The 12,044-nt window shown below is 41.5% G+C and overlaps 1 protein-coding gene across 2 annotated transcripts; it reads left to right on the forward strand.

Moving 5' to 3' along the window:
* The first annotated feature begins 5,652 nt into the window (after positions 1–5,652).
* Positions 5,653–11,209, forward strand: sftpba (surfactant protein Ba). 2 transcript variants are annotated; one of them, XM_027019079.3, is made up of 11 exons: positions 5,653–5,793; positions 6,206–6,270; positions 7,297–7,371; positions 7,946–8,068; positions 8,425–8,535; positions 8,625–8,705; positions 8,808–8,991; positions 9,201–9,352; positions 9,426–9,506; positions 9,748–9,855; positions 10,248–11,209. In XM_027019079.3, the coding sequence occupies exons 1-11, from the start codon at positions 5,736–5,738 to the stop codon at positions 10,281–10,283; spliced, it is 1,074 nt and encodes a 357-aa protein (XP_026874880.2). In that variant the 5' UTR covers positions 5,653–5,735; the 3' UTR covers positions 10,284–11,209. The 2 variants fall into 2 exon arrangements, with proteins under 2 accessions (XP_026874880.2, XP_081557986.1); XM_081701860.1 differs by having other exon boundaries at positions 9,748–11,209.
* Positions 11,210–12,044: the final 835 nt, after the last annotated feature.

Below are 12,044 nucleotides of genomic sequence, written 5' to 3' on the forward strand. Positions count from 1 at the left end.
AAGTGCATTTTTCTCCAGAATAACAATCTTTATGGTAATCTATTAACAATTACTGTAATATGGTTTAACAATTGTTGAACATTATGTGCAGGACTGGGAAATATTAGTCTGCTAGTTAGCCCACTGGGCTTGCACTCGGACATTTGGAAAGCTGCTTGGTGAGTGTTGTAAAAGGGTTTGTGGTTTTGTTTAAACTTACAGCAGCATGGACTCGGAGGAAGAGGACACATTCGTGCAAGGAACTGATGCCATGCCGGACATGTACGTGTAAATTCACGTTTGTGCATGAGAAAATGTGTACTATACATTTGAAGTGTATTTTTCTGTAGCATAATATTTTAGCCTATTAGCAATGAATCTAATATGGTTTAACAAGTTGTTGAACGTTATGTGGAGGACAGGGAAATAGTAGCTTGCTAATTAGCCCACTAGGTTTGAACTGGGACCTTTTGAAAAAGCTGTTTTGGGGCAAGTTGTAAAAAGGGCCATATAAATAAATTTGACTTTTTCTAGTTACAGAAAAAACAGAGACCGTCCTCTATATATATATATATATATATATATATATATATATATATATATATATATATATATATATATATATATATATATATATATATATATATATATATAGGATTTTACGTGGAACACATTAAATAGTAAATGTTTTTAATAATCCACTGTATTTTAATTGTAACCTTTTTTTTAGTTCAACACAGCTGGGAATCGAGTAATGATATATTTACTCTCATTTTAATATAGAAGTAAACTGTTAAGAACGTGGTTGGAAACATTCTGGCTGCAAAATAAAGGCTTTTATATATACGCTTCAAATGTAAATAACTTCAAATTTTGTCATAGAAAACTCACGTACCACCACAGGACATGTATAACACTGTTAGACAGCATGTGAAAATGTCGGTAAAGTCCTTTGTCTTGTTCACGTCTTCCTACTTCGTACAAAACTTTGTACATCATTTCCATGGTAACCGGAACGCAATGTCCTCGAGCCCTTAGCGACTACGAAATGTAAGGTTTTCACGTAGAACTGCTAGTCAAAGCCCATTTGTTTATGGGTGGTCAGACGAAACCCATTATATGTTAAAACTGAACTAAAAACATGTAACCTTATAAAGCTTAGCATATTTTAGCAACTGTCTACGACCCTGACGGACACTCAGGGCCGTATGTAGTTTGCTAATTGGCTAGCTGCTAGCGCTAACTTTTGTAATATTTTCTAATATTTTTCTTATTAGAAGCACTTGGCATCAAAATTTAATTCGGGTTGAGAATCAAAATGTTACATATTACATATCTCCTCTTGAAGGACTGAATGTGGAGTGTGGTTAGGATGCTTCATGTAAGGTTATTCTATTATCTCGCTAACAAATGACATATCTGCGAACTAGCTAGTGAAGGTTTGATTATTTTTATTATTATTTATATATATTTTTTGTGATGTAGAGAGTAAAAGTTTCATTCAAGAAACTCATGGAGATGAAGGCACACCTTTACTAATTAAAGGCGATTTATCACTAGATAAGGTATAAGGGGACGTATATTTTTATTCCGTTGCGTTTGGGCAAAGGGACTGTCCCTGTTAGAGCATGCGCAGTAAAGACTAGGTGGATTATCTCCTGCGCAAGCGCACAAAAGATGTCAGCTCACATTTGGCTTCAAAAATTAATGTACCCTCCACTCATATATAAGGTTTATGGTTTTTAAACTTACAGGAGCATGGACTCCGAGATAGAGGATACCTTCGTGCTCAATATGTAAGTCTAAATTAACGTTTGTGCATCAGAGAATGTAAACTATACATTTGAAGTGTATTTTTCTCCAGAATAACAATCTTTATGGTAATCTATTAACAATTACTGTAATATGGTTTAACAATTGTTGAACATTATGTGCAGGACTGGGAAATATTAGTCTGCTAGTTGGCCCACTGGGCTTGCACTCGGACATTTGGAAAGCTGCTTGGTGAGTGTTGTAAAAGGGTTTGTGGTTTTGTTTAAACTTACAGCAGCATGGACTCGGAGGAAGAGGACACATTCGTGCAAGGAACTGATGCCATGCCGGACATGTACGTGTAAATTCACGTTTGTGCATGAGAAAATGTGTACTATACATTTGAAGTGTATTTTTCTGTAGCATAATATTTTAGCCTATTAGCAATTAATCTAATATGGTTTAAGTATATATTTTAAATATATACTTGAACATCTACTTTGTCAAATTATTTTATGGTTCATATAACCTGGGAGAATTTCGAGAGGTATGAAAAATGCTGTTTTAAGCTATAAATATTGGAAATGCGAAATCCCGCAGGGGGCTGTGGTTTCCAGTAGAGAGTACAATATACGCAAATTGGCTGCCTGTGTGTGTGTGTGTGTGTGTGTGTATGAAGAGACTTGTGCATATCTGTACAGTTGGTTTGGTATTGTATGCATTTGTATACATGAGTTGGCTATGGAAACTTTTTTCCCCTGTTGCTGTTTATTATTATTATTATATTATATTATTCTAATGTCTATTTGTGGTGGTGGTGGTGGTGGTGATGTGTAAATGCAAGCCATGGAGCTACCAACTGTCACATGTATATTAAAATCGCTAAAGTTTTTAAACACAACAGACCATTTTTAAATGCGAGAGAACAGTCAAAATACTCAAAATACAAAACGCCACAGATGAACAACAACTCCAGTGATCTGTTTTCTCTTGTCGTTACAGAGAAAGATATGTGATGTTACATTGAGCCTGGCCTACACTTCTGTGGGCTCATAGGCCTTAGACGATGTAAAATATAGCATGTCATGGTGTGTCGCAATAATCGTGTAGCCTACTATGCTAATATGGTTTAGCAAGTTGTTAGCTACCTACCACACAGTGTAAAATGTACCATATATATTGCTGATGCATCATCATGGTGTGTCAGTGTTATCTGTTTGTTTGTTTTTTTCCATGTTATCTATTTTGTTCAATTGATTGTCTCTTTTGCAGGGAAGCAGATTCATCCAGCATTCCCTCACATGGCATCTCTCCCAATTCTTCTGACCCAGTTCCAGGGCCTTCAGCATCTACTCTGCCCCAATGTGAGGACACCCCTCACACCTCTGCCCTCTCCCAGTCCGTCAACACCCCTCACACCTCTGCTGGAGGACAGGCTGGTGTGAGAGGCAGCAGAAACACAAGCCCACCTCCTGCAAAGAGAAGATTGCTCAGATCACCATCCCCATCACCTGGAAAGCCCTCAGGCACCTCACCTAGGCAAAAATTTAGGGCCACACACAGAAAGTGGAGAGCAACTCTAGCAGAGAGATACATAGCCCCAGTATCACATTCAGAACGAGAGGACAGATGGCGCGATGCTTCAGAGGAAGATGAGAGGCCTCCTCCATTCCTGTTTCACCCCAGGAAGACCCCAGGAGTTCAGCTAGGTTTCCAGACAGAATACAGCCCCTTGGAAATCTTCCAGCTCTTCTTCCATAAAGAGGTTATTCGAACCCTGTGCAGAAATACGAACAAATACGCAGCACAGAGAACCGCAGCGGGCATGAAGGGTCAGTGGACAGATATAGACGCTAATGAAATGTTTAAGTATCTCAGCATAACTGTCTATCTTGGACTGGTGAGGCCTTCGTGTATCCAGGACCTGTGGAGGAGGGACTGCTTGCACAGTTTCCCATTTCCTGCTTTCGTGATGACTGGGAAGCGGTATATTGCCATCAGCGCAAACCTTCACATGAGTGATCCAGCAGAAGATGTCAGACATTATCAGCGGCGAGGTCAGCCTGAGTATGATCGCCTCTTCACCCTCAAACCGCTGCAGGACCAGATCCTGACTTCCTGCCAAGCCTACTACCACCCGCGCCAGAACATCTCTATACACGAACGTATGGTGGCCACTAAGGCAAGGATTGGGATAAAGCAATATATGAAGAACAAGCCCACCAGGAGGGGGTTCAAGCTGTTTGTCCTGACTGAGAGCGTCAGCGGCTACACATATAACTTCTCTATCTATGCGGGGAAGGCTAGGAATCCGTCAGGAAATGGCCTAAGTTTTGATGCTGTTGTCAACCTGATCCATGTGCCTACTCTGGGCACGGGGTACACAGTGTATACGGACAACTTTTATACCAGTTCAAAACTCTTCCTTCACCTGCAGAGCATGGGCTTCGGAGCCTGTGGAACCATCAGTGAGAGCAGGATAGGTTTCCCAAAAACAACAGTTAATGCTTTGCCAAAAAAAGTGGACCGTGGTGGCATGCGATGGATCAGGGCTGGCACAATGCTGTTTGTGAAGTGGAGGGACACGCAAGATGTCAAAATGTGCTCCACTGTACACAAAGCTTACGATGGGGAATTTGTGCGGCGACGAGTCAAAAGTGAAAATGGCACCTGGTCCTTCCGAGAGGTCCCCATACCAGAGCCTGTGAGACAATACAACAAGTTCATGGGAGGAGTTGACTCGTCTGACACTCTCATGAAGTACTTCTCCATGATGCAGAAGACCAGGTGCTGGTATGTGAAGCTGTTCCTCCACTTTATTGACATTGCGGTGGTGAACAGCTTCATCATCCATAAGGAGATGGTGCTAGCAAGGCACCAGAAACCCCTCACCCAGAAGCGCTTCAGGGAGGTGTTGTGCATGGAGCTGGCTGGTGGTGGACAGCCACAGGAATCACTACAGGTGCCCATACAGACAAAAGGCCCAGAGCAGATGCAAAACGGGTGCTTACCTGTTCCTGTGTGCAAGTTATCTACTGAGCCTCACCTGAAAGCCTCACAAGGAAGGAGGAAATGTGTGCACTGTAAAATGAAAACAATGTTCAGGTGCAGATCTTGCAACGTTTCACTCTGCATGGTTGTGGACCGTTTGTGCTTCACAGAGTGGCATGACAAAAACTTAAAGTCATAGGAGGTAGTAAGAGGCAGATGCATCTCCTGCAAAGTACCCCTATCCTAAAGCTCATCTCTCCTATAGAGCAGTTAAAAAACATGTATAAAAATGTACAAGCTTTGGTGTTTCGCTGCAGGTGGGAACTGATTTCTACACACAGTGGATCTTTAGGAAGGGGGCACACCAGCTCTTGGGCATACTAGAATTCGATCGGTTCTGGTTTCTATTGTCTTCCTGATCAGATATGGGGCAGATGGAGAAGCTATAAGCACACAGCACAATTTAAACAAGCTTATTTAGCCAGACTATTAAAAGAATTTGTCGTTGGGGTAATTTCAGCCTTTACCAAATGCTGATATCAGTCATATCAGTGTTAGCCTTTCTGGGTAGAGTAATCTTTAAGAACTATCACCTTCTCCCTCTGATGTAGCTATTCAGGTCTTGCCTTACGTTCATTCTTCTCCAGGCCTTCACAGTTCATGTGGATCCAAACCCAGGGTTAAAAAAACACACAGGGGTGAAATAAGTTCAGCTTGTTTTCAAAGAACCATGAAACAGGCCACCTCAGTACTGAATACACGAGATCTTGAGCCACTGTTTGTCAAATAAAAAGTTTCAAAAGTGGCTTTTTGTCAGAGCTCCGATTCCCTGGGAGAATGGCACAGGTGCTCTGCTTATCACACTCTGGACTTGTGGTTTCATCACAGCTGCTGGAGCAGCCTGCCGGGAGGCTCTTTGTTGCTGCGGCTTCCTCACTGTACACACTCTCAGACACTATAAAGTGGGCCAGAGTTGAGATCACTGCAGCAGTTTTTCAATCCAGAGACTGACCATGGGCATGGACACGCTGATGCTCACAATCCTGATAGCCCTGCCACTCTTGGGAACTGGTAAATATGAAGCCCTAAAATAATTGTTTTTTGGTCTGTTCACTTAGTACTCTCTTGCCACCAGGCAAAATATTTTATCTGCATCAGATGTGATGCGTTCATATTTCTGTATCATAATTTGTTCAAATTTCAATATAAGCTCAACACAAAATGTTTTACTGGGGGGGGGGGGGGGGGAGCTGTTATTTTGTGATGTACTGGATGGCTCCTTCTGTACTTTCTCAGAGCGTAACTGAATCAGGGTACAGTCTGAGCGTAATACGAGCCCAGGCCTTTGACTGTTTAAATTAAAAATACTGTAAAGTGCCATTGCTGTTGCCTTTAACAAGGACACTAAGTATCTGCACAGGTACTGGAGAGGTGTGTGGCACATCACGGAAGTGCTTAAGATTTGATTTTCCTCATTTCACAGCCAAAGCGAGATCTGTCGATGGAGAAACTGTGCAAGCAGTTGACACATCTGCTGGTGAAGTTCTGGTGAGCTACTGATTTCATGGAAATGAAACAGAAGTTCAGTAATTTAGACATTTCTGGTATAATGTAAAGGCTATATCATACAAAATGGTAAAACATAGGGCCAAAACGTTGTCTAGTACACTGTTTACTGCATTTCAGGACTTTTGAATGTTTATGTTCATGATTGCTTATATCACTGGAGACTTTGCCTATTGCACATTAAGAGGATGCTAGTTGAGAACTTTCTCAGATATGTTTATTTGGCATTACTTTGGTAAGTTCATAATCTGTTTACATTTTAAGTTGGAGTGATCAGAGAGAGAAGCCAAAAGGTTTTTTTTGTTTGTTTTCTTATGGCAATTTACATGTAACTATTGGGTGTAAAAAAAAAAAAAAAAAAAAGAGAGAGAACAAATGCACTGTTTAGTGTTTTTCATGCAAGTTCAACTTTTTAAATAAAAAATGGTCCAAATTAAATGCATTATGCTCACTTTTAATCTGAACACTTTAATTTTGCCCTAAGCAGTATGTGCTTTTCAGTTCTGTTTAATGTAATGTGAAGCGTGCACGCAAGGGTCACGGGCACGTCGCAGCATCGATATCAGACGCCACCATCAGAGTTGACATGAGTGGCACAAATGAAGAGGTCTGAGCTTTGGGCTCCCTCCACCCTTCATGCTGCTCTATGCTGAGCTCGGAATACCCCAACCCAAGGCTACACCAGCAGCAGTCTAATCTCACTTCTCCTTCACCTCCACAGTAGTGTTCCAATACAAAGAAAAGTCTGTGATATGACAGAACGTTTGCAGTGTTTCAGAAAAAAATAAAGGAAGGAGACAGCCACTTTTGATTAGTGTATTAATTTGCATGTCCATACTGACACTAATAAATGTTGTTCTACTGGGGGAGAGAGTAATTCGAATATATTTAAATAATAAATCTCCATACTGACACTAACGGCTGTGAGGCGAGTTTATACTTGGGGACGAGTTAAATTCACGCAAAAAAAATTCCTTTAACCATGTCCTTCTGTCCACATATCTGTAGGATGATGATTCCTGTCAGGACTGCAAACAAATTATAGAGTTGCTGAAGCATCTGATGTCTGATCAGCAGTTCCAGGTAGAAACAAATCACATGTGTGGATAAGTACAAATTTAAGATGTCTTTATGTAATGTTTTGTCGTCTTTCAACAGAAGCAGGTAAAATAATTTGTAAGGTAAAATTAGAAAGTTTGATTTGATTGTTACAATGCACTGCATAAATTCCTGAAGCTGACGAATGTTTTCAGGGGAAATGGGTGTGATACTAATTTTTTTTTTTTAATTTTTTTTTTTTTTTTTTTTTTTTTTTTACCTTCATCAATATTTTACAAAAAGTTGAAGGAAAAGAGATTTGATTGAGGGATGGAAGGCAAAGGGAGGATGCTGAGATGGCACTGGAGGAGTCTAGACTCTGAACTGAGTTGTGTTTGACTTGATTTTACTCTCTCTCACACACACCACATCAAGAATGTTTTTAGAATGCACTATGTAAATAACCACATCATCTCTCTCAGCTACGAAAGAACAAAGGAGTAAATGTTCCAGTTCCTTGTGCCGTACTTCTTAGTGGGCTGACTGCGCTCTCTCACCATTTTCTCTCACCCAGTGCTATGAACCTCCTGACCTCCTTGGCCTTCTGCTTGCTTCCCAGGCCAAGCTGAAGCACTCTCTGGAGAGCCTGTGTGACTCGCTCCCTGGGGAGATATCCCAGCTGTGCCGTGAGCAGATCGAGCAGAACCTCCCCCTGACGCTCAGCTTCCTCAGTAACATGATGGTGCGTGAAGCACTCCGTGGTGCTGAGACAACAGCCTGGAGGCCTCCAGCAGCAGGGCACCTCATGTCTCCCACAGCTCCCCTGTCTTAGCATGGATGCTGATTATTAATCCTGCATGTTTAACTGAGCTCGCATGTACCCTCACTTACAACTGCTGCTTAACTTTTGACAGCTGAAAGAATAATTCTAAAATATATGACATTTAATTGACTCAAGGATACCCTAGATGTTGTTTTTTTTTATTAAGTTTTCAATTATTTAAAAATTTTATTTTATTTACTTTTAATTAGACCTATTTTAGGTAAGACTGCAACATAAGTTACCGATACCAATTATATTTGTCTGTCTGTCTGCAGAAGCCTGATGAAGTTTGCGCTTACTTGGGATTATGTGACCACCAGTTCAGAGGTCAGATCCAGGACTTCATGGACCATATGCACAAAACCATCAGGATGCCCACATTCAGCGTAAGGAGCGAGGGAAAGAGCGAGAGCTGAATTTCCTGTCAGCTTCCCCTGTACATACTCACTGTGGGTATGGATGATTTCCTGTTTAGATCTATGCCACAGTCCCTTGTACACTCTGCACATATGTTCTGAAGGTGCTGGAATGTCTCTTACCCAAAGCACAGACAGAGGTAAGATGATAAACATACAAATATCATGTTTAAAAACGTTGCTGACTTGATGCGCAGTGTCCAAATGCATCCACGGTCCACGGTGTGCTTTGTCGTTGGCAGGCTGTGGTCGCCGGCCTGCTGGGACCGGTGTGTGGTTTGCTTCCTACCCTCATGCGGGGCCAGTGCACACGGATGATTCAGAAATACGTGCAGCTGCTGATTGACATGTTGCTGAACTCTGCATCCCCCAACTCCATCTGCACTCTCGTCCATTTGTGCCAAGGCCTGGAAAAACCAGCCAAAGGTCAGGGGTTTAACGCATGTTGCGTTACATGCGTTAAAGCAACGCTCTTCTCAGCAGGCAACGCCTTTAGGTCCAGTTCTCCCTACTTGACGTACTCAGCATGGTTGCATGTGATTCTTCACCCCGTGTTTGTTATTTTGGAGATTTACAATAATTTTCAAATGACACCGTTACTGACACGGGCATCCCTCCCCTTCATCTCTCATCAGTCTCTCCAGTGAAATCCGTTGTCTCCGACTGTGACTCATGTCTTACTCTGGCCGTTCTATCTCGTCTGCGTCTCGGCTTCAATGCCTCTGAGCTCCAAGCTGCTTCCTTCCTACGCACAGTCTGCCAGTCATATCCCGGTGTCCTGCAGCAGGTCAGTCCTTCATTTTTGAACTCTGCTTTCAAATGAACTTTGCTCATCTCTTTCCTCTCGGTTTCTTCTGCAGTGTGAGCCCTTTACTCAGCGCTATGGAAACCAGCTTCAAGGAATTCTGGGTAAAGAGGAAGCAGCTCTAGCCATGTGTGAGGTAATGTGCTTGCAGTTTGTTTGCTTTTACTTCAAAGATTACTAAGAAAACCAACACTGTGATAATGGCAATGTGTGTCTGCATGGACTTTACCAGCCACCAGAGGGCATCAAAGGCTAAATTAAATTAATATGGAAGTGCTTTCTTGGGTACAGGGATGTAATGTTCACACACAGCTTGAAACTCAATAGCTATATGTGAAGTAGTTTTTTGTGGTTTTTTTTGTCCCCATGGTGCTCAGAGGGCTAAACTGTGTGCTAGGAAGGAGGAGACTTTTGTTGGTGGTGACCCCTGTTCTATGGGCCCCAGCTACAGCTGCAGAGACCTGCAGACAGCAGAGAGATGCAGGGTGAGCGTGTGCAGTACACCCTGTTACATTTCCACCTCTCTCACACTGTAGAGGCTCTTCACCCGGTTGGTTGGGTTTGAGTATAAATAATTAAAATGTGCTTAAATTACTCCAAAATGATCTTGTGGGAGGAGGCCTGAAGTGCCACGAGGAACAGGTCTGTTTTAAACCCTCCAGTATGCCAATAATCATCACTCATCATTTATTTATATTGATTGTAAAAATGTACATAATTCAAGATATGACTGTCAAGTGCAATATTAAATCAAAAAAGGTTCCCCAGTATGTGCATCATACTAAGTATTAGTCCTCATTGAAGTGGCCTCTGCTGTAGTGTAGCTGTGTTTCATGGATGTCCTGTACTTTTATATTTTTAAATGTTTCCATCATAGGTGGTTTTTTTCTGCCAGAGGACCGTGTGGAACTAGATGTGAGCTCAAGATTCTCATCTGCCTTGCAAAACATGACAGTTCTGATATCATCCATCAGTTGTCATTACGATCTCAAACATTTAGACATGCATCAGTCTGTTACAGTCCTGAACAAGTACAGATCCATTTCTTCCTCTATAAACACTTGTACAGGGGTTACTGCAGTTACAGGAACCTCAGTGATGTGGCTGTTGGTTCATACAATGCTGTACCATTCATGTTTCTTACTAATAATTGTAAGTCATGCACATTCAAATGACACATACTTCATGGTCCCACTATAGTCTGTGTTCCACTCGGTTTCTGATAAATTCAAAGGAGAACAAGTTTACCTTCTGTGCGGCAGACGTGAACCTCTCACTGGCCCTGTTATCTCCTCGTAAAACACACATCAGCTTCTTAAAGGCTGATGGTTTTCTGAAAGAACTTTGACCTTTGCCTCTTCCCCTAGAGACACGACGGTCTTGTTTTACTAATCTGTACTGCGTGTTTACCATGAGCTGTGATCTGTATTACACATAACTGCGGTCTCTGCTAGTGCTGGGTAAATAAGAAAATGACTGAGTATGTAAAGAAACATGTTTTGACTTTTTTTCCAGCCAGTGAGCTGACCGACATCTGATTTACACAGGATTTTTTGGTACTTATACAATCACCATATATAGTAAGCAAGACAGATTATTTAGAAATGGCCACACAGGATTTATGCAAGTTTTAGATAAAGTGGCGTTTGAGTTCTATTACCCACTGGACCCCACTAGATGAGTGTTGGTCTCCTTCTCTTCCAGTGTTTAAGATAAAAAATAAATAAATTAAAAAAGCTTCACGTCACCTTGTTCTTCCAATATGCTAATACTCAATCACTTATATTGATATAAAGTGGTACATGATTGTCAAGTGTGTTATTAAATCCAAAAGCCTTCCCTTGTGTTTGTATTTTTTTGGTGTGTGGGGAATTGAAGTAGCTCCTATAGTTCTCTGATGAGTAAATCTGAAGTCCAGGAAGTAACTGCACTGTATTAAGGTGTCAGATGTAGTTATATTACCATTTCAGATCCTTCAACCGCAAAGTTCAGACATGTCTCTCTGGTAAGATGCAAATTTTACCTCGAAGGTCCAATATACACATTACACAGTAGAAAGTGGGTGCGGTAAAGGTGTACAAGAAGGGACAGTAAAGCACACTTAATACTCATCAAAATACCCTTTCCAGTGCTTGGAGCAGTACGAGCCAGTCCATTACACAAACTTGCTACCAGACAATCGGTAAAGGCAGGGCAGATAGCAGTCACACCCACCCCAACACAATACAGCACATGCTACTGTAAGTACATTCACATCTAGTTGCACATGGTTTCTGAGGGTCGTTTTCCACCTGTTAACCTTTAGGGATTACTGCAACCACCCTGAATACCAAACATTTCTAGGGACAAGCTTAAAGAAAACAAATAAAAAAGGACAGAAGGTCAATCCATCAACTCTACTATTCAGACCGATATCATAATTTTAGCTTTCACCTCGTCTAGACAAGATGGATATAAATAAATGCCAGACTCCGCCTTTGGTCTTAAATTGCACATTCATCATATGAACAATTGGTTGTTGCTTATAAAATGTGTCACTTTTGAAAGTTGCGAACCAAACCAATGCAACGCACCCACTTAAAAATAACGAGGTGCCAGGAACTGAGATGTTCTTGCACGAGATCTACAGGGTTTTTATACACGCGTGCGCACACGAGACGCAGTCCTCACCTGT

This window comes from Electrophorus electricus, chromosome 19 (assembly GCF_041902795.1).
Source record: "Electrophorus electricus isolate QZ-2024a chromosome 19, ASM4190279v1, whole genome shotgun sequence".
In the NCBI taxonomy this organism is placed as follows: Eukaryota; Metazoa; Chordata; class Actinopteri; order Gymnotiformes; family Gymnotidae; genus Electrophorus; species Electrophorus electricus.

What these genes read in the sequence shown, in the direction of transcription:
- sftpba (XM_081701860.1), top strand. Translation starts at nt 5,736, where the DNA reads ATGGGCATGGACACGCTGATGCTCACAATCCTGATAGCCCTGCCACTC. An exon ending in TGTCTGATCAGCAGTTCCAG is followed by an intron (nt 7,372 to 7,945) that starts GTAGAAACAAAT and finishes CTTGCTTCCCAG; the next exon opens with GCCAAGCTGAAGCACTCTCT. An exon ending in GCTTCCTCAGTAACATGATG is followed by an intron (nt 8,069 to 8,424) that starts GTGCGTGAAGCA and finishes GTCTGTCTGCAG; the next exon opens with AAGCCTGATGAAGTTTGCGC.